Source organism: Heliangelus exortis, chromosome 1 (assembly GCF_036169615.1).
Source record: "Heliangelus exortis chromosome 1, bHelExo1.hap1, whole genome shotgun sequence".
Lineage (NCBI taxonomy): Eukaryota > Metazoa > Chordata > Aves > Apodiformes > Trochilidae > Heliangelus > Heliangelus exortis.
Window position 1 is genome coordinate 179,157,370 of NC_092422.1, and position 21,965 is coordinate 179,179,334.

Here is a 21,965-nt window from a genome sequence, read left to right on the forward strand (position 1 = left end):
TGTTGCTGTGGGGGTTTTGTTGTTCGTGTTGTTTGGTTTTGTTGTCATGATTTTTTTTTGTTTTATTTTGATCCCAAACGAGGAAATGTATGTAAGAACAGCAACTGTTGTGTTACAGCAAGGGCAAGCGTAGAGTCTTGCATCTGGGTAGGAACAACCCCAGGGACCAGTGCAGGTTGGGGTCTGAGTTCTTGGAGAGCAGTGAAGGGGAAAGGGACCTGGAGGTGCTGGTGGACGGAAGGATGACAATGAGCCAACAATGTGCCCTTGTGCTCTAGGCAACAGTGGCATCCTGGGGTGCATTAGAAGAGGGGTGGCTGGTAGGTCGAGAGAAGTTCTCACCCCCCTCTACTCTGCCCTGGTGAGGCCACATCTGGAATATTGTGTCCAGTTCTGGGTGCCTCAGTTCAAGAAGAACGGGGAACTGCTTGAAAGAGTCCAGTGCAGAGCCTCCAAGATGATTAAGAGAGTGGAACATCTCCCTTATGAGGAAAGGCTGAGGGAATTTGGTCTCTTCATCTTGAAGAAGAGGAGAATGAGGGGCAACCTCATAAATGCTTATAAATACATAAAGGGAGAGAGCCAGGAGGATGGTGGCAGGCTTTTCTCAGTTATCCCAATGATAGGACAAGAGGCAACAGATAGAGGCTTGAGCATAGGAGGTTCCATGTAAACACCAGAAAAATTTTTTCACTTTGAGGGTAACAGAGCACTGGAACAGACTTCCCAGGGAGAATGTGGAGTCTCCTTCCCTGGAGACATTCAAAACCCACATGGATGTATTCCTGCAGGACCCTCCTACAGGGAATCCTGCTCTGCCAGGAGGGTTGGACTCGATGGTCATTTGAGGTCCATCCAAACCCCAAACTTTCTGTGGTTCTTTTCCTGCTTAGGAAAGAAGAAAAAGCAACACCAGCAACTACAAGGTTTAAATCTGACCTCATTCAGAAGTTAGCTTTAGAGCAAAGCTGGAAGACCTATTGGAGCATAGGGAACAAGAACATCAAAATTGAAGATGATACAAGATAAATTTTGCTAAAGTTAGATCCAACCAAAGGGGGAGGGTCCTATGGTGGGATGCTTTTGGTGGGTTTACTTAGATGTCTCCATACGGAGCTTGTGAGGGAGTGAAATGTATTCTCTGTAGGCAGGTTTAATATGAAGTTTGGTTGCCAAATTCTAACATATCTGTACTGGAGAGTGTCTGAAAAACATAAGTGAGATAATATGACTTTTTCTTGCGAAGAGTATAATGTCCCTTATTGCAATTAATGACACTTCCACAGAAAAAGTACTGAAAAAAGAATAAACGATTTTTCATTAAAAGCGCTTCATCTTTTTTTTTTTTTTTTTTTCTCATGTAAGAAAACTTTTATTTTCACCCTCTTTAATCCTAGGGATGAATTCTCTGTGTTGAAAATCTCAGCTCTTCTGTGATTCAGTCTTGAGGCAGCGTGGGAGTGTGTCAGGCGCCTATGTTGTACAAATCTGAGAAAGCTTCTTTTAATCTAGAAGTAGCTAGAAAGTTACTGATGGATAAAACTTTGTATTTTCTTGCAATATTCCTCTTACCATTACTAAGTATTTTTATTAACTGAAAATCTGGGGTTTTTTTGTTCTGGCACTTAAAAATAAAAGCTGTAATTCTAATCATTTTGCCTTTATATAGCAAATTTATTTTAAACATCAAGTTCAGTACTTGTCTTGATAAATTCTACTTGAATTTTGAGGTTTGTCAGCATTAATTTTCAACAGAGCAAATTATCTTGAGTCTTGGCAAGATCACTAAATTTATTAGGCTTTATCTCAGAAACCCAGGTGTTCTCTTCATGCTTTGGTTTTTTATCTTCTACCGTGTTTCCCTTCAGGGAATCTCAGAGTGTATAAAGCATATAATTATCTTCAAAATGTTTGAGAATACTGGCAAGCTTACTTTCTTCAGGCATACAAAAGGATTGAAGTCAAGAAGATAATACAGCACCTTGTGATAAACTGTGGATGGGATCTATAGCTTCACTGTCATTCTGATGATTTAGGGAGTTGGAGACTGATTATTCATATGATTATACAGAGAACAGGAGCAGGCTATGCTGAAGAGTGCTCAGAGTATAATGAACACAGTGTTTACAGGTGAAGGTAGCATCTTTTATTACACAACTGATAGGGTTAAGAAGGAAAAAATTCCTTCTTGGCACTTGGGTCCTTTTACTACAATTCAAGTCCTCAAATGCTGCTTGCTGCTTCACATGACTCACAAGCTGCTGAAATGCTGGTGCTGCTGTAGGCAGCAGTAGGTTGATCCTTCAGTGTCCATTTTTTTCTCGGGTATGTTTGTCTAGAAGCTTGATGTGCCTCTGTGTTTGTTGAAAGAATTCAGCCAGAGAGCTTTCTAGAGACAAGAATTTGTACCTGTTAAATTGCCCTGGGCAAAGGCTTAATTCCTGCCAAACAGTTCTTGAAGTGCTCCTGGTGTCAGTCCCATTCCTGTTTTACTACTGCTGAGGAAAAAGGTTTCTGTCAGAGCATAACCCATTTTTATCCACCCTTGTCCTACCAGGCGCAGATTAAAAACACTTCTTCCCACTTCCTAGGATGGTCTGTTTATTTAGGTTCTGTAACAGTGCAAAGCAGACCAAAAATCTTGAGGACCTACCTTTTAGCACAGGGTTCAAGCTTCAGTTGCAGTCTGTAGCAGTGGCAATCATGAGAAAGAGGTGCAGTCAGTGAGAAATATAAAATAGTATGCAGATATATGCAATTTACAGGAAGTACACAAATTTGGGGATTTATTGATGTTGTGAAAATAAGCTAATGCTCATTGTTTTTCCTAATCAGCAGGACAAACATCAATTCAGGAAAAGGTAACCCTAGGAGGAAATTGCTAAGTGATCTTAGCAAATCTGTGAACTGTCTTGCATCTCTTTGATGCACATATTTAGACCAAAACATGGAAGAAAATGACTCTACCTAAAACCCAGCTGCATCTTAAAGGTGCTAGTTTTAAAGTTTTGTGTCTGTGAGTACAGAACAAAAATAACAATAGCTGAAATCTCTGGTCTTTTAGGAATTATAAATTCACAAAAAGTGGGTAGCAAAACCAAATGAAATAAGAGTACCATGGTTTTGCTGGAAAGGGTTATTTTTTACTGATTTATAACCTGAAACCAGAAAATACAAATGTTTAATGATGACCATACCTATGCTTATTTGCTCTGGCATTGCCCGGACTTGTTTTTATCATCATGACAAAATACATCATAAATACTTATATAGTAGCAGCTCAGCAGTGCTGTGAAACTAAGCACCAGGAAGAGGGCCCTCATTTCTGGTAGCAGCACGAAGGATGGGATTCGGACTGTCTCGTGTGACAGTGACACGTGGTGTGGGTGCCAAAGGGGATTTGCCTGGTCCAGACCTTGCTACTGGCAGGCTGGCAAACTTAAAAGATCAAAGTATTCTGTTCTGAGCAATTTTTAATCCTCGTGGTTCCTCTCCCACTGGTTTCAGAGCCCTAGACAAACGCTACAGTATGTTTTAAAGATCAGGCGTAAATCCAGTGCGTGATTAAAGTGAGAGTAAATTACAAAGCTGTCTCCCACAAAATGGAGGCATAATTGGGGTGGCACTCTCAGCAGTGGTGGCAATATGTAAAGGCTAGTACTTTCTTAAGTAGGATCTGTGTTGTCTGTGGAGTTTTTAGGTGAAAACTAAAACCTTTACAGAAGGAGGTATGAATCCTGAACTGCTGCCTGAATGTGTTTTTGGCTATCTACTTGATCTATTGAATATATTAAAAGAAATAATTGGATGGATTATTTTATTTATTAGTATTTGCTTGAACTTTTACACTACTGTAGTGCATTATCAGTCTCTTTTTTTTCTGTTTGTACAACCCATGTCATGTTATTAATGTATTTTTCTTGTAATCTTCTTTTTTATAATAATAGAATATATATGAATTTTTGAACCAAAGATGGCTCAGAAGAGGAGCTCAAGTGGGCGGTCATTCCCATTGCTGCTGCTGATTATTGTTGTGGCCTTTGTTCATTTAACTGTCTGTCCTTTTACAAAAGTGGAGGAAAGCTTTAACCTACAAGCTATCCATGATGTGGTGTACCACCAATTGGACTTGGATAAGGTAAATTTGTAATAAGGTATTTCTTGGATCACAATTCCATGGTATATGAGTAAGATAAATGAAATGTGAATATGATTCATCTCAATTTTCCTTTGTTTCCAATTTGCCTATCTTACTTAAGTTTTCCTTTTTGCAGTATGACCATCATGAATTTCCTGGAGTTGTTCCAAGAACGTTCCTTGGACCAATTTTTATTGCTGCTCTGTCCAGCCCAGCTATATATGTACTTTCTGTGCTAAGAATGTCCAAGTTTTACTCCCAGCTGATAGGTATGAAAACTTTAATTTGTCAAAATAGAGATGTTTTTACCATTGGACTAATGGGTGATACTGTTGTAACATTCAGTAGTTGGATCAATGGGTAAATTGTGATACTCTTTTCCTTTTGGAAGGAGGCAAATCCACCCCCTCTTTGGGATTACTAACAGCACAAAAAATTCTGTGCAAACAAATGTCAGTGTCAGAACAATCAAGTGTCTTCAGAGAATACAGTTCAGAAAATATTGTTTAACTTTGGCACAGAATCACTGAGCTTTGTGCAGAAGTATCAGATAAGTTTAAAGTAAATGAAAATAGAACTAATGGAGAAGTTCTTTCGTTGGTGGGGGTTTTTTTGGTGTATTTTTTTAAGGGGGTTAGATTATGATATCTTTAGTATTATTCTTCCTAACTTCTTCCCACTACATTATTTAACATAGTTGTTCATCAGTGATCCATTTAATGTTACTCTCTTTCCCATTTTTATTCTAAAAGTCCGAGGAAGCTTGGGGCTCAGTGTGATTTATGCATTATGGAAGTTGCAGAAAGAAGTCAGAAAGCAGTTTGGAGCAACTACATCAACCATCTTCTGTCTCATCACTGTTACTCAGTTTCATTTGATGTTTTACTGTACACGAACCCTCCCTAATGTGTTTGCACTCCCTTTTGGTAAGTATTCATGTAGAAATAATAGAAACATACTAGTAGGTACATCTGCACTTAAAAAAATAAATCTGTGAACTTGGTCTGCAAATGGATTTATAATTTTTTCTCCACAAGCAGTGGTTTCTAGTCTCATTTTCATATTTGAGATGAGTTACTGTTATCGTGAATACAGGATATATTCAGTTAAGAGAATAAACTAACTCTTCAATTGATACTGAGCAATAATAATTACAAGCTGTAGTTTGAAAGGGTTTCAGTAATCCCATAAGATTTGTTTTTCTCTTTTTTCTCCCCCTCTCTTTTTTCTCCCCCTCTCTTTTTTCTCCCCCTCTCTTTTTTCTCCCCCTCTCTTTTTTCTCCCCCTCTCTTTTTTCTCCCCCTCTCTTTTTTCTCCCCCTCTCTTTTTTCTCCCCCTCTCTTTTTTCTCCCCCTCTCTTTTTTCTCCCCCTCTCTTTTTTCTCCCCCTCTCTTTTTTCTCCCCCTCTCTTTTTTCTCCCCCTCTCTTTTTTCTCCCCCTCTTTTTTCTCCCCCTCTCTTTTTTCTCCCCCTCTCTTTTTTCTCCCCCTCTCTTTTTTCTCCCCCTCTCTTTTTTCTCCCCCTCTCTTTTTTCTCCCCCTCTCTTTTTTCTCCCCCTCTCTTTTTTCTCCCCCTCTCTTTTTTCTCCCCCTCTCTTTTTTCTCCCCCTCTCTTTTTTCTCCCCCTCTCTTTTTTCTCCCCCTCTCTTTTTTCTCCCCCTCTCTTTTTTCTCCCCCTCTCTTTTTTCTCCCCCTCTCTTTTTTCTCCCCCTCTCTTTTTTCTCCCCCTCTCTTTTTTCTCCCCCTCTCTTTTTTCTCCCCCTCTCTTTTTTCTCCCCCTCTCTTTTTTCTCCCCCTCTCTTTTTTCTCCCCCTCTCTTTTTTCTCCCCCTCTCTTTTTTCTCCCCCTCTCTTTTTTCTCCCCCTCTCTTTTTTCTCCCCCTCTCTTTTTTCTTTCATTTTTTTTCCCCAAAAGCTATTAAACATACTCTCTAGGAAGAGTTCTTCTGTGTTCCTTCTGTGGTTATAGTTTTCCTAATTACCTAAGCATCAACAGGAGAAAGTTTTGTGTTATTCCAAATTACATTTTTCTAACAGAGGAAGAATTTCTGGATTAGAATCAGTAGGAGAACTGAGAGAGCATTGGTGGGAAGTTAAGAGGAACAGTGTGCTGGCACTGAGAAACGTTTTGCCTTTTAGCATGTTGGATTATGTGTTTTATTTATTTTTGCAGTACTCTTGGCACTGACATTTTGGATACAGCAAAAGCAAAGGCCATTCATTTGGTTCTCATCTTTGGCAATTATAGTCTTCAGATCAGAGCTCTGCATCTTCTTAGGCCTCATGCTTCTGGTGACATTATTAACTAAGAGAATCTCCATTTTCAAGTTGCTTTCACATGCTGTTCCTGCTGGAATTTTTTGGTTGGGTAAGTGTTTGCTTGGGAGAAAAAAAATGCCATATATTAGATTCAGTAGAAGTCTGGAGATTTGACAGATTCTTCTCATCATCCCTCCCTTAGGGCTTTTTTTTCTTTTTGTCTGATTCTGATCTTTAAAAGTTTTAGATGTACAAGTTGACTTTAATATAATTAGTACCTGACTAGCTACATGTGCTACATGCCATGACAATAAGCTGAATCCCAGGATAAAATACAATGGTGTGAGAGAGATACCAAGCCAAGAGAGCTGTGGGGAGAGTTACGTTTCAGTTGTTTGTTTATTGCATGAATTTTTATAGCTTAAGTGATTATCCATGCTAGAAAAGTTGAAAAATGCCCTTGTCTCTACACATCCATGGAAGACTCTTGCAAATGCACATAAATACTCTAAAATCCTTTGCCAGTCTAATTAAAAAAAGTTGTTGTCAGATGCCTGATTATGACCTCTGGTTAGTGTGTTGTCCCTTCTATGGCATGGACAGCAGTACAGTAAAAGATCATGCCATGTGCTTTTTAAGGCACCTCACAGTGTAAGATTTTGGAGGTCCAACAGGAATTAGTCACTGCTAACCCATTCTCTCTCTTGGCAACTTTCTTAAATACCAGAGCAGTTTTCCTAGAGCTGAATGGAGGAGATGGGGCTGACAGATGTGCTGCTTTGTGTCTTTTTGTGTTTCATCCCTCATCCCCTTATTTTCCCTCCCTCCTCATTAGGAGCAAACTTCTAGAGGCTGTTCTTCTTACCAGCTTTACCATAGAAATCAATTTAGTACTATTTGAAGTTAACCCAGGTTTCTTACCATTCATTACTTTAATGCTCTAATTATTTCAAAACAAACATTTAATTAAATGTTTTTCACACCTGGGGCTGAAGTGGGGCAAATGTCAACCAGATTCCTATCTAGTATGCTACTTTTAAGACTTCCATCAAGAAGTGCCTTCTTTTCCTGCATTTTTACAGATATATTCAACCTTGTCTGTGGCTTAGAATGCACGCTCCAGTTTATGTTGATCTCATCAGTAATCATGCAATTTGGTTGTGCTGGCTTGCTGTTCCCTAGCTTTTAATTCACATAGATTTTTGTTTAATTCTTTTAGGGCTAACAGTTGCTGTGGATTCTCTGTTTTGGAAGCAACTTGTGTGGCCTGAGGGGAAAGTGCTCTGGTATAACACAATTCTAAACAAAAGTTCCAACTGGGGAGTATCCTTTGAAATGTTCAGGGAAAATGATATATTGAACACTACCAGCCAAAGCAAAGGCTTGATGTAATATTCCCAAAGCTCAGTTATGGTGTTAATTGTACTTTTTGTCCATTATTTCATTATTTGAAGCCTATGAGACAATGTTTCTTAGATCTTTCATTAACTTTTCTCTGCTGTCTGTTCCTTCTTGGTTTTTGTATTCTGCCAATGGAAAGCCAGGTTTCTTCCCCTCAATTTTTCATGTTACCCTTTGTTAGCACCATTTGATAACCCTCTGTTGGGTGATATGAATGTAATTACTGCTTTTATTTCTCAAAGGCTAAGGCAGGAAACCAAATACCTGAAAGAATATGAGGTACAAAAAGTATACTGCGTATCTGCAAAGTTTGTGTATACTATTATAAATAAAAATTACTTCACTTGTTAGCATTGAAAGTATCCTTAACTCCTTTTCACCTTGAAGACCTCCCCCTTCTTGTGGTATTTCTATTCAGCCCTGCCTCGTGCTTTGGGATGCAGCATTATATTTGTACCTTTGGGTGTAGCAGAAAAGAGAACTCGGATATTACTTTTGCCAGCATTGGGCTTTATTTTCTTGTATTCATTTCTCCCACACAAAGAGCTGCGTTTTATCATCTATACTTTCCCTGTGTTCAACATAGTGGCTGCTAAAATGTGCTCAAGAATGTAAGTTCAAATTTCTGTTTTTTTCCCTCTGAAAATACAAAAGAAAAGCAGAACTATTATTACTATTTTTATGCATTGCTTTTCATCTTGGAATCTGGATCATCTTGAGATCGTAATGTTTTAGAAAGGAGGTCTGTACTATTGTACCCATTCAACTAATAAGGGAAATGGGGACAAAATTAAATGAGGCAAAGTTAAGTGATTTAACAGAACCATTTGGCAAATCTGGGGCAAAGTCAAGAGTAGGGCTTCGATTTTGCTGTTATACTGTTACAATTCAGTTTATTTTATCCATCAGAGAAACAGACACATTCCAGTATACTATTGTGTTGTTAACATAACTTACCATAGGAGATAGTTTAATACACAGGTGGAGCTCATAAACCATGGAGTTTGTGGTAAAAAGTTAAGCTTGGGTATATTGAGTAAAGAAACTGAAGTTAAACTCTGAACTGCTTTGAATGAGGATATATTGATAGCTCATGGTTTTAAGTACAGAAATACTTTGCCTTAATGAGTATGTATTAGCTTTGTTAATGAGAATATTATAATTCAAATGTCACTAGAAGCTAGTCTTTCAGAAATGGTTAATAAACAAATTCTATGCACATTATTGTAATATATTCCTCTTTATTATCTAGCAGTGGAGTTTTCCCAAAGTTTTGTCAAAGTTGTCAGTGATCTGTATGAAAGAAAAATAACAAATTTATTTTTACTCTCTTTTTCCTGCTTCAACAGTCTGAATAACTACCGGAAATCCTGGCTGTACAAACTTGGATCTTTCTTTGTTGTAACTCACCTTCTAGTTAATGCTGCTTATTCAGGAACATCTTTATATGTTTCACATTTCAATTATCCTGGAGGAGTGGCAATTCAGAAGTTGCATGAGTTGGTACCTTCAACAGCAGGTATGTAAAGCTGGTTTGAGTTTTGCTGGTCTTATTTCAGTTGCAGAGTTTTGTTTGTGTATATTTACATACATTGGATTTTACTTCTACACACTTATTTACATTTATCTTTTTTCTATTACTGGTTTGTTAACATTAATCAGGGTGTTTTTAGAAGAATTTTTAAACTGATTTTTTTTTCTTTATGTAGATGTCTCTGTTCATATTGATGTGGCTGCAGCACAAACAGGAGTTTCTCGGTTTCTAGAAATCAATTCAGATTGGAGGTATGTTATGAATAAGGCATTTTGATCTGAAGACAGCAGCATGTTTTTTCCTTTTTTTTTTTTTTTATAATATATGCACAGGGCAAGCATCACAGATCCAGTTTCTGGTACACTGTATTTATGAAACCAGGTCAAGAACAGTGTGTCTCTTCAGAGAATTTTGCTGTATGCAGTACTGCCATTCCAGAAGTACAGTAGTGCACCTTTTAAAATTGTTTTGTGTAGTAACTTAGTAATCTGCTAGGGTACTAAAGCACCAGTATGTTTAATGCAGCTACATCTGGTATCTCACTAGATCATGTAAAATACAGCTGTAGGGTGAACAGTTTTCTGCTCTTGGCAGAACAGCATACATAACTTTGGAGATAGCTTCTCTCTTTGTTCATGAATGATGTGGGGCTCATCCTGCATGTTAATAGTCAGTGTCTGGTTTTATCTGGAACATCCTTCACATAGATGGCACTGAAGCTACTCTTGTGGACTATTGGTCACATCATTCTTTACCATGAGAGTAGTAGGACATGGGAACAGGTTGTCCAGAGAAGCTGTGGATACTCCCTCCCTGGAAGTGTTCAAGGCCAGGTTCGATGGAGCTTGGTTGACTGTGAGGTGTCTGTGCTCAAGGCACAAGGCTCAAGGGTCCCTTCCAACCCAAACCAGTCTGTGATTCTGTAAATAGCTCTAAAAGGAAGCAGTTGAGAACTTTGTTACCATGACCAGCAGTGATGCACAGTTTTAAGAATCAGAATTTTGAAATGAATAGTAGAAGACATCTATGGGATGACATTGTTTGCTTTTCAGGATGCAGGCAAAAAAGAAGGTACCTTTCTTAGGCCTGCCTCTTCAGCTGAAGTGCATGTTTCTAATTGAAAATGTAATCTGAATGAAAATGATTCAGAAAAAAAATTACACAAAGCCTTATTTCAAACAAAGCAAAAGCAGTATTAGCAGATTTTGGTTTAAGAAATCCACTGAGCATGGACTTCTTTTTCTGCAGTTACAATCCTCAGGATCAGGTGAACAAGCATAATTTAATTAATGGTATATATAGAGAGAGACACATTTTGGAAGTAAGGAGAAAGAAGGGAAAAGTATGCTTCTGAGAGAATTATAAAAATCATTGAGCTTCCTCTGCCTTATTTCTGTGCTGTCTGATGATTCTGTGATGGGACAGATGTTAAAGCTGATTGCCTTTGGTTACCAATTCAGTGTTTATTTGAAATAGTTTTTTGCATGTTTAATGTAGACAAAGTCTTAAGCCATGAATAGTCAGGAGGGAACATTAAACAGAGTACAAGTGATAGAATATGCACGATAGCTAAAATGTTCAAATCTTTGTGTTTATTAATATACTTAAGCACACAAATTCCTCTGAATGCAACTCTGCTTTCTAATTACAATGCTTAATTTCAATGAGCTTTTTGAGGTGGTGAGGTTTGGATTGTTTTGGGCTTGCAAGGTTGTAGTGGGATTGGAAGGTGAATGAATAACTGATGGATGTTTCCTAGTGTTGCAGTTACAGAGCATTTTATTTCTCACTTTTATCTTTACTCATCAAAAGTAGCCTCTAGGGAGGGCTGTCACTGAAGTTTTATATTTAAAAAATAAGGCAGAATCCACAACTGAGCATCATATACAGGACTGTCACCTTGACAGCACAGCTGTGCAAAGTTTAGAGGCACCAGCTGTCCATTTTCTCTTTATTCAAGAAAAGTATCAGACTTTCAGATGGGTGAAAATTAATTTACCCTCTTCATAGACTGTACATCAGGTGAAAAGAGTTTTATGGATGGAATGGCTACAAACATTGGTGATTCATCAGGATAGCTACAATCCATAAATAAAAGTGTCTTAAAGTTAACAGCTTCCAGTTGGTGTGCTCAGATTAGATCTATTTGCCTCAAGAAAAATGCAAGCAATCCATTATTTTTTTTCAAAGCCTGATTGAAAGAAGCTTGATGCCATTTCTTAAACATTACAGGTGTTACCATCTTGTCTTCAAGTAATGCAGTCTCTTTGAACCAGGAATAAATATGCTGAATAAGCTTAAAGTATTTTAAAATCATAAAATTCAGAAATGCTTGCATCCAGATGAAAGGCCCTTTATTTGCTGATGAAGAAAATGCAAAATTAGTAGTTGGTAAATGTAGAAAATCTGTGGAGGCTCAAGGATGACACGTAGTCACCAGTATGGTTAAAGTGAAGTCGCCTATTAACAATTCACACTCACTTCATATAGAGCCCTTGTTTATATAACAATATCTTGTAGGTGGCTATAACTTGGCCACAAATCCTGTTCTCACAGATTTTCTGGCTACATCATTATCCTGTTATTCTTCTTTTCTGTTGCCAGCTCCCTTATCTTTTTCCCATCTTTCAGTAACCTTGCAACTGGACCTCTAGGCCTTTAGCTTACTCTAGCTAAAGCTAAATAGTCAGGATTGCTCACATGTCTGTTTTCTTCCAGACAGTTTCCCAACAGGTAAAGTTATTACAAAGTATGGCATTCCTTCCTCCAGTCTGGATGGATGTACCAGTGGTATTGTGATCTTTTTGGAAATACCAGATGACATTCAAGTGCAATTTTTTTTCAGAAGATGAAAGCATTTGTTCAGTGTGCAAAGACTAACCCTGCTATATGGTGTATTTATTGACACCTCTGGAATCTGTCAGTCTGATGTTTCTTCTGGATTGCCATAATTTTAGTAAACAATCCACACAATTCCTCTAGATTGCTATAGAGTACTTGCTTTAAATATCTTAAATGCTAATGACTTCTACGTCAGGGAATGTTCTTAAAATATAGGTTGAGATTTTTTTTTCCCAGTTTTTCAGAGAATTCAGGTAGATGAGAAGCTAGGTGTGCAAAGACAGACATGCAGCCTGGATTTAAGAATACACAGGCTTGAGATTGCACCAACTTCCTACCACTGTCCGTGTCTGTTAGAAAAGCCACAGCCTTGAGTAAGTTGCTTGTGAAATGCTTGGGAGAAATCAGGTTCAGAAGAATAGGAGCTCCAAAGTCTGGTAGAAAACATTTCACAGAGAAGGGCAACAGAAAGGGTAAAAAACTGGGCAGTGCTCTTCACTCTGGGTTACAGAGCACAGACACTTTATTTATAGATGCCTAAGTCTTGTCATAGACAAACCAACCTCCATCTTAACTGCCATCTTCTGGGCTGCTGCCCAGTACTGTAGAATATATCTATATATTTTTATATATATATGTGTATATGTGTATATTTATAAGTAGTGGATATAGAGCATAGATTTGTGAGATACAGAGCCAAGATTTGAATCCAGGTCTCCTGCTTCTAGAATCACACTTCACAGTGGTCTACAGAGATTTTTGGTTTGGACTTTCTCTTCCCCTTTTAAGTTGTTGGGCTGAGGATTCAGACATGTCCAGTATAAGCAACATAACCCTTAGGCTATGAATTCCACCTGTCTTCAGTGAATGAATAAATAACTGTTGTGAAGTAGAACTGTGTCTTCATGAGACAATAAGGGAGATATATCTTAATTTCTAGAAAATTAGAGAGGTTCATACAGCCCTGAAATAACAAATTTCAGTTGCAAGGTTTAGATCAGTTGGAGAGAGGCTGAACCCAGATCTTTCACATCTCTGCCAACTGCTTAGATCACTTGTTTTCTTATTTTGTAAACTCCTTCTATGGTTAGATTGGATACAAGTCCTAAGAAATAACTGCAAGTGTACATGTTAAACAGTTTTAGATCTCACTAGTTACTTTTCATATTGTTTTAAAATAAATAATTTATATGTATACTTAGGTACCTAAACAGGTTTATAAAAGCTGACCTGAAGTGACCTGCCCAAACATGTAGTAGATCAGGGAACTGAACCCAGAATTAATTAGTGTCAAGTTAATACTATAATTGCCAGGCTGTTCTTTCTTTCCTACAGTGTACAAGGAAGTATTCTGCTTGCTGTTCTCTGAGGCTCCTGCTTAATGCATACTACTGGAAGAGAGAGGTTTCTGCTAAAAAGAACAAAAAAAAAACCCAAACAAGAAACAACAAAAAAACCCAAAACCAAACAACAAACAAACAAAAACCCCAAAAAAACAAAACAACCCCCACACTTACCCAAACTGCAATTCTTGTAGAGTAAAACCTTAAAAATTAGTCAAGTTTTCTACAGTCCTTTCTGCACAGAACTGTAACGGACTAGTGAAAAATTTTCTAGGAGTCCTGATGTATACCACAACAGCAGCAGACTTACAAGGAACGACTGGCTCATTAAAATCTTAAAAAAACACTATTTCTTCCTTCAGTACTAGTTAATTTAATCAAGAAATACAACTGAGAACGTTACAGTTCTTTTTGTTTCATCTTGGATGCTGCATGCCCTTCATGATAATGGAGATGTTTAATATGCAAGGAGATGAATGTAAATAAACATTCTTTATTCTTTACAGGTATGACAAAAGAGAAGATGTTAAACCAGGAGACCAGTTGATGTTTTCTTACACACACATACTGATGGAAACAAATCCTCTTCAAATATCACATTACAAGACAACCCATAGGCCACTGGCAAATATACCGGGCATCAGTAAAATTGGGTTGAACCTCACTGCACTACCTCCTTTTACTTTAAACTTGAAACCAAAATTAGTATTGTTGGAAAAACTTCCTCTAAAATCTTGACTGTGAATTTTAAGTAAGTCTTCTGATGTAATTTTGCCGATGACTGAATAATGTAAGCACAGCAGTGAATTGTCATTCCAACACTGCAATTCAGCTTCTGTGGAAAAGGCACGGAAAATCTTTGTACTGATTGGTATTTAGCGCCGTCCTGTTTCTTACATAAATACTATAATGCATTCCTAGTCAGTATATACTTGAATACCAATTTGTATTGTTAGATATGTTTGAGAGAGGCTACCTACAAGCTTAGTGGTATTATGTAAAATATGTCTACTTGGTTTCTGTTTCATAATGTAGCACAGGTATGTCCTAATTGTCCTATATAAGATACATTATGGAACAAGTTTGTGTTATGGCAATAATTTGATATGTAATCTATGTGTGCAGAGATTAATTTACTTGATGTATCTGCAGGATTGTAACCCCTTCAGTTGTCAGATTGCCTGTGTGAAACTTAATGATGTTATCAACATAGGAAAGCCATACTCATTGTAGCTTCATCACAATACCTAATTGTGCCCTGTAGGCTACCAAACTAATTAAAGTGAAAGATTTACTTAAAAAGCAGTTGGACCTCTTGACAAGCATTGTCACATAACAGATTTGAGTATTAAAGGATTGTTATCTTTATTCCAATGGTTCATGGATAAGTAGCAACTTGGATTTTACAGGAAGAAGAATTTTTAAAATAAAGTTCCCCTTTTTTTGCTGTAATACTATCATAATTTGCAGTGTAAAAGTTTGCCAATGAAAATATTATTCACTTGAATACACTTTAAGAAGATAGGTGCCGTTTTCTTTTTTTTACTAAGTAGTCCCTTTGGAAAGGAATAATCTAATGTGCCATGTGTTGCATTCTATAAACTAGAATAAGATAGCATGCTCTGTAGTCTCTTATTAGATATTTTTTCTAAGGATGTCTGCCTAGATTGCTGAATGGAACATGTTAAAGGATAAACTAAGGAGAGAAAAAAAAAAGAAAAAAAAAGGTCAGATCTTGGTTAGGGCCAGTTGTAATGTGAGAGGAGCTCTAATACTGTAAAAAAATCAGTGTAGGTAACATAATCTTAGGCAGAAATCTATTCCTTGCTGACTGAAAACTCAAGTAAAAGTTCTTATTCAATAAAGTGTCTTGATTTTGGCTTTTTATTTCTTGAAGTGTGTTCCATTCAGGAGCTACCTTAACTGTGTACTTTCAGTTTTTAGGACCACATTGTCGTTTTATCCTCCAGATTATGTATCAGAGGAACTGATCTGGTGGGGTGGAGCCTGTTCCCTGTGGGTGGCTGTTGCTGTTACATAGGCTTCCTCCTGCTGAGCAGATCTGGCAAAGGCAGCCTGCAGAACTTGTTTGTCCAGTCTCTGGCTGCTCTTGAAATAAAAACCACTCAAGTATTATCTGTTTGACTTGTCTTTGGAAGAAAACAGTGCTTCCTTCAGAACCAATTTGAACATCAAACAATTCACATGAGACAGAAGGAAGTAGATGTGCAAATAGCTGAAAATTTGGAACAATGCAAAGGAAAAGTTTTGAGTAAAGCCATTATGTTAAGCCTAATTGTTGACTTTGTGTAACTCCTCCTCACTATAATTCACAACTTGAGAACCTAAACAAAAATTTATCCTGCTCAAGCATAGACAAATGTCTGTATTGATGAAGTTAGATGTATAGTTACTCCAGTCTCCCAAATCTCTGGTTGTCAGAATCCTACTGCAAAAACTTGCTTCTGATAACTTACAGAGAAAACCTGGGGCTATTTATTATGCTTTTGAGACAGACATCTTCAAGCTGATTCCCAAAGTGGTGCAAAACAAGTGGACATCAGGCATCTCGTGAGTTTAATCTTTCTGAATGTCAGACACGTGCACCTGATTGGGTTCTTCACAGGCTTTGGTTCTGATGTCTGGGTGCTACCTGTTGGACTGACACCAGTGATGGTGTTCAGCTGCAGTAGCAGTGTGCTCACAGCTTCAGCCCTAGTGAAAATAGAAGCTATCAGTGCAAATCGGCTGTTCGGTGTATTTGGGGTAGAGAAAGATAAAATACATACAAGGAGACAGGAAAGAGGTACCAGAGTGCAGTTTTGAAGTGTCTTAAGGTAATTCAGATCCTTTTGCAGCTTGTTCTGCATGTGTGGTTCTTGTGCTTGGGCTTGTAGATGGTGGCTTATGCACTGCATGCAGCACCACAGGACCAACAGCTTCAGGACTTCTGTGACAACACAGGCAACCCCCTCCAACATAAACCAGGAATATTATTACAGCAGCTCACAGCCAGAATAAGAAGGGGGCAGCTGTCAGACTGGGATGATTACTGCAGCATTCCCCTAAAGGCTGCTTTCAATAAACAAACAGTCCTTCAAGTGGAAGTTAAAGGCATCTCTCTCTTAAATGGATCTTTTTGTCTCCACGTCCTTTGTTGTCTTTCTTTAGCTCCACCAGAAACACTGAGCTTATTTTCTCCTTTAATGTAGGCTAATATTCAGTGTACTAGCATGGAAGAAAGAAAGCATGGGTTTATGTTCCCTTAGGTCCAAGAGGGCATTAAGAAGTCTTTTCCCCTTTCTTCAAAGTTGAAGTGGGATATTACAAATTCTTCTGTATTTGGGGACATAGGCCTCAAGCAAGCATCAAATTGCTGCATGAATTCTGTGTGTTAGAGAAACACTGAAAACTTACTTGGTGGAATTTTTAAAGGGACTCTCATGTAATCTCTCATGATTGTTCAAGTTCTTAGAAGAAAAATTCCTTTTGTCTTGACTGATTACAAACACCCCTAGCTTAGACTACAGCTTTTCCTACTAAAAGCAGAAAGAGGATGAGCATAGTCAAATTATTGAGGGTTGAATTTCACCTAAGGCAGAAGACAAGAGTACAGTTCACCTATAATATATACTATCCACTATATACTATATACTATACTATAATATATACTATCCACTGCTGATTTTTCAGGTTGGCAGTGATGAAATCATCACAAGAAGTTTAAGGGCAATGAAGAGTGACTTCAGGGCCCTGGGACGGCTAGTTAGGGGGTCTGGAGCGCAAGTAGTGTTTGCCTCCATCCCTCCTGTAAGAATGGGTGGGGAGGTATATAGAAAGAGTTTACAGGTCAACAAGTGGCTAAGGGACTGGTGCCAAAGACAGGGTTTTGGCTTTTTTGATCACGGGATGCTATATGAGACACCTGGCCTGGTGGTGGCAGGTGGGATGCACCTGTCCCAGAGGGGGAAGAGGCTTTTGGGGCAGGACTTGGCAGGGCTCATTGAGAGAGCTTTAAACTAGATGTGAAGGGGGAAGGGGAGAAAACTGGGTCTGTTAGGGACAAACACATGAAGGACGAACCGGGGCCCGAAGGCAGGTGGTCTAGGGAGGATTTAGTCCCACCAGTGTGCTCTGTTTGTTTCCTGAAATGTCTGTATGCTAATGCACGCAGCATGGGGAATAAGCAAGAAGAGTTAGAGGTCAGTGTACGGGCTAAGGGTTATGATCTGGTAGCGATAACAGAGACATGGTGGGATAGGTCACATGACTGGAATGTGGCCATGGATGGTTATGTGCTTTTTCGGAAAGATAGGGCGGGGAAGAGAGGTGGTGGAGTTGCTCTTTATGTGAGAGAGCAACTAGAATGTGTTGAGTTTTGTGCAGGGGCTGATGAGGGGCAAGTTGAAAGTCTGTGGGTAAGAATTAAGGGGCAGGCTGGTGTGGGCGATACAGTTGTGGGGGTCTACTACAGACCTCCTGATCAAGGCGAGGAGGTTGATGAGGCCTTCTACAGGCAGCTGAAAGCAGCCTCGCAACTTCAGTCCCTAGTCCTCATGGGAGATTTTAACTACCCTGATATCTGCTGGTTGACTCACACAGCCAGCTTTTCACAGTCTAGGAGGTTCCTCCAGTGCATTGATGATAACTTCTTAATGCAAATGGTGGACAAGCCGACTAGAAGAGGAGCGCTGCTGGATCTTGTACTAACCAACAAGGAGGGCCTTGTTGAAGCAGTGGTGGTCAATGGCAGCCTTGGCTGCAGTGATCATGAGATGGTAGAGTTCAGGATCCTGTGTGGAAGGAACAGAATACCCAGTAGGACCAGAACCCTGGACTTCCACAGGGCAAACTTTGGCCTCCTCAATCGACTGTTAAGAGAAATCCCATGGGACAAGGTGTTAGAAGATAAAGGGGCTCAAGATAGCTGGTCAATATTCAAGAACCACTATTTGCAAGCACAGGATCAGAGCATCCCTATGGTTAGGAAATCTAGTAAGGGAGCTAGGAGACCAGCATGGTTAAAAAAGGAACTGCTGGGAAAACTTAAGTGGAAAAGGAAAATCTACAGATCATGGAAGGGGGGGCTGGTCACTTGGGAGGAATATAGGACTGTTGTCAGAGGATGTAGGGAGGCAATTAGGAAAGCTAAGGCCTCCTTGGAACTTAACCTTGCAAGTCGGGTTAAGGATAATAGAAAGGGCTTTTTCAAATACATAGCCAGCAAAACTAACACTAGAGGCAATATTGGCCCACTAAAGAATGAGCTGGGAGCCCTGGTGACAGAGGATATAAAGAAGGCAGAGGTGCTGAACACCTTCTTTGCCTCTGTCTTTACTCCTGCAGGGTTTCCGCATGAGCCCCAGATTCATTTAACCCCAGAAGTAGTCAAGATAGATGAAGAGTTTGACATAGTAGATGAGGATTGGGTTAGGGATCAGCTGAGTAATCTGGACATCCATAAGTCGATGGGTCCAGATGGAATGCATCCAAGGGTGCTGAGGGAGCTGGCGGAGGTCATTGCTAGGCCACTCTCCATCATCTTCAGTAAGTCATGGGTAACAGGAGAGGTGCCTGAGGACTGGAGGATAGCAAATGTCACTCCAGTCTACAAGAAGGGCAAGAAGGAGGACCCGGGTAACTATAGACCGGTCAGCCTCACCTCCATCCCTGGAAAGGTGATGGAACAACTTGTTCTTGTCACTATCTCCAGGCATATCAAGGACATGGGGGTCATCAAGAGCAGTCAGCATGGTTTTATCAAGGGTAAATCATGTTTGACTAACCTCATAGCCTTCTATGAGGAAATTACTAGGTGGATAGATGATGGAAGAGCGGTAGATGTGGTTTATCTTGATTTCAGTAAAGCATTTGACACCGTCTCTCACAGCATCCTTGTAGATAAGTTGATCAAGTATGGGTTTGGTGATCAGGTAGTGAGGTGGGTCAGGAACTGGTTGAAAGGAAGGAGTCAGAGAGTTGTAGTCAATGGGGCAGAATCTGGTTGGAGGGGCGTGACTAGTGGAGTCCCTCAGGGGTCGGTACTGGGACTGGTGTTGTTCAATATATTCATCAACGACTTGGATGAGGGTATAGAATGTACCCTCAGCAAGTTTGCTGATGACACTAAGCTGGGAGGAGTGGCTGACACACCAGAAGGCTGTGCTGCCATTCAGAGAGACTTAGACAGGCTGGAGAGTTGGGCAGGGAGGAACAAGATGAAATTCAACAAGGGGAAGTGTAGAGTTTTGCATTTGGGGAAGAACAACACGATGTCCCAGTATAGGTTGGGGGCTGAGCTGCTGGAGAGCAGTGTAGGTGAAAGAGACCTGGGGGTCCTGGTAGACAAGAGGATGACCATGAGCCAGCAATGTGCCCTTGTGGCCAAGAAGGCCAATGGCATCCTGGGGTGCATTAGAAAGGGTGTGGTTAGTAGGTCAAGAGAGGTTCTCCTCCCCCTCTATTCTGCATTGGTGAGGCCGCACCTGGAGTATTGTGTCCAGTTCTGGGCCCCTCAGTTCAAGAAGGACAGGGAAGTGCTTGAAAGAGTCCAGCGCAGAGCTACTAAGATGATTAAGGGAGTGGAGCATCTCCCTTATGAGGAAAGGCTGAGGGAGCTGGGTCTCTTTAGTTTGGAGAAAAGGAGACTGAGGGGTGACCTCATCAATGTTTTCAAATATGTAAGGGGTGAGTGTCAGGGAGATGGAGTTAGGCTTTTCTCTATGGTGACCAGTGATAGGACAAGGGGTAATGGGTGTAAGTTGGAGCATAGGAGGTTCAAGTTGAATATCAGAAAGAATTTTTTTACTGTAAGGGTGACAGAGCCCTGGAACAGGCTGCCCAGGGGGGTTGTGGAGTCTCCTTCATTGGAGACATTCAAAACCCGCCTGGACACGTTCCTAGGCGATGTACTCTAGGGGGCCCTGCTCTGGCAGGGGGGGTTGGACTAGATGATCTTTCGAGGTCCCTTCCAACCCCTAGGATTCTATGATTCTATGATTCTATGAAATTGTTAGATCTGCGATAGTTGAGCACCAAATGAAGTTGTAAATAAAATGCATTTAATATGTATAATACTGATGTAGAATGAGATTTATTTTAGGGTGTTGTGGTAAATCCCTCAAAGGTCAAATGTGTAGCATCAGTGCATTGCCTTTTGAAGTCTGATGCCATGTCTTTCAAGCAACATTTCTTCCTGTAAAGAACAAGGCTAACTTGATTTGGACACAAAAAAGTCACCATGTCATTTCACCTGGAGATGGTGAGCGATCACTGTCTTACAGCCTGACATTGAGGGACACACTGTTGTAAATCCAGAGTATTTGCATGAAAAAAAAACTTGTGGAACTTGCTGATAGAGGACATTTTTAGATCCTGAAAGTAAAAGTTGCTTCAAAACAAGGTTAAACAGATCACTCTTCTATCAAGAACTAAAAGAAACAAAGGTCACAGTGCAGCCTAAAGTCTCTAATAGAGCATTCAGAGCAGGGGAAAATATCAAACTGTATTTATCTTATACCTGCCTGAAGTTCTTAGTATGGGGTGGTTTCTCTCAAGAGCACAATTGGGGTGAGGAAACCTGGCAAATGGTTGCATTGGATACCACACAAAATACATGTATCTATTTAACCCCAAGAAGAGCCAGAATGTGTCTCAGTTTCTTCCCTTTGCCACTCATTTCACTTCAGCAATCAGAACACAGCCCCGAGGCAATGTAACTCTGTAAGGCTTTGGCAGGGATCACACCCCTTTTGCTCACTCCCCGATGATTCCTCACATCCCTTTGGTGAGGCAGGTGACACATACAGGCGAACATGACAGAGATTGTGCTGCCTCTTCTACTGCACTTACAGCTGTTCTAGAACCATTCTTATCTCCCTGATTACTTCTAGTTCTTTCCATAATGCTAAGGAGCTTGAAAGATGATTCAAAATTTAAGCACTTGTTTGCTGCTGATCAATTTCAGTGCAAGAATGTGCATTTCCCTTCTATCTGACAGCAGATAGTACATAACCAAAATTAGTGTTGCTTTCCTTGCTGTGCTCATCATTCAATACTACACCCCCACCCTCCCCTAAATTTTCCTTGTAACTTAGTATGCAAAGAGTCTTTCTTGTACAAAAGACTTCACTTTCTATTTGCCAGAAAAGAACAAAACCAGAAGCAGAGGTTATCAGGATGTAAGCAGGACTGTTCAGCCACAGCCTTCTCAGTGAGCTGGTTACATCACTGGTCTAAGCTATGTCCTAAAATGTATCACTATCTGCTTAAAATACAATGCAGAAGATCAAAAGGGTGTTTGTAGAAATTCCTAAAGTGACAAAGAATACCTCTGAAGATCTCCTTCCTTTTTCACTGAAGTATGTCTGGTTTCTAAATGTAACCAAACTATTTTGTATGGAACCATTTACTTTAGATCAGTTCTCTAGCTAAATGTGCAACTACAGCAACT

At 39.6% G+C, this 21,965-nt stretch overlaps 1 protein-coding gene across 1 annotated transcript; it reads left to right on the plus strand.

Moving 5' to 3' along the window:
• The first annotated feature begins 3,910 nt into the window (after nucleotides 1-3,910).
• ALG12 (ALG12 alpha-1,6-mannosyltransferase) lies at nucleotides 3,911-15,400 on the plus strand. Its single transcript, XM_071733831.1, has 9 exons — nucleotides 3,911-4,138; nucleotides 4,275-4,407; nucleotides 4,891-5,064; nucleotides 6,309-6,503; nucleotides 7,614-7,717; nucleotides 8,183-8,406; nucleotides 9,145-9,314; nucleotides 9,505-9,580; nucleotides 14,020-15,400. The coding sequence occupies exons 1-9, from the start codon at nucleotides 3,974-3,976 to the stop codon at nucleotides 14,249-14,251; spliced, it is 1,473 nt and encodes a 490-aa protein (XP_071589932.1). The 5' UTR covers nucleotides 3,911-3,973; the 3' UTR covers nucleotides 14,252-15,400.
• Nucleotides 15,401-21,965: the final 6,565 nt, after the last annotated feature.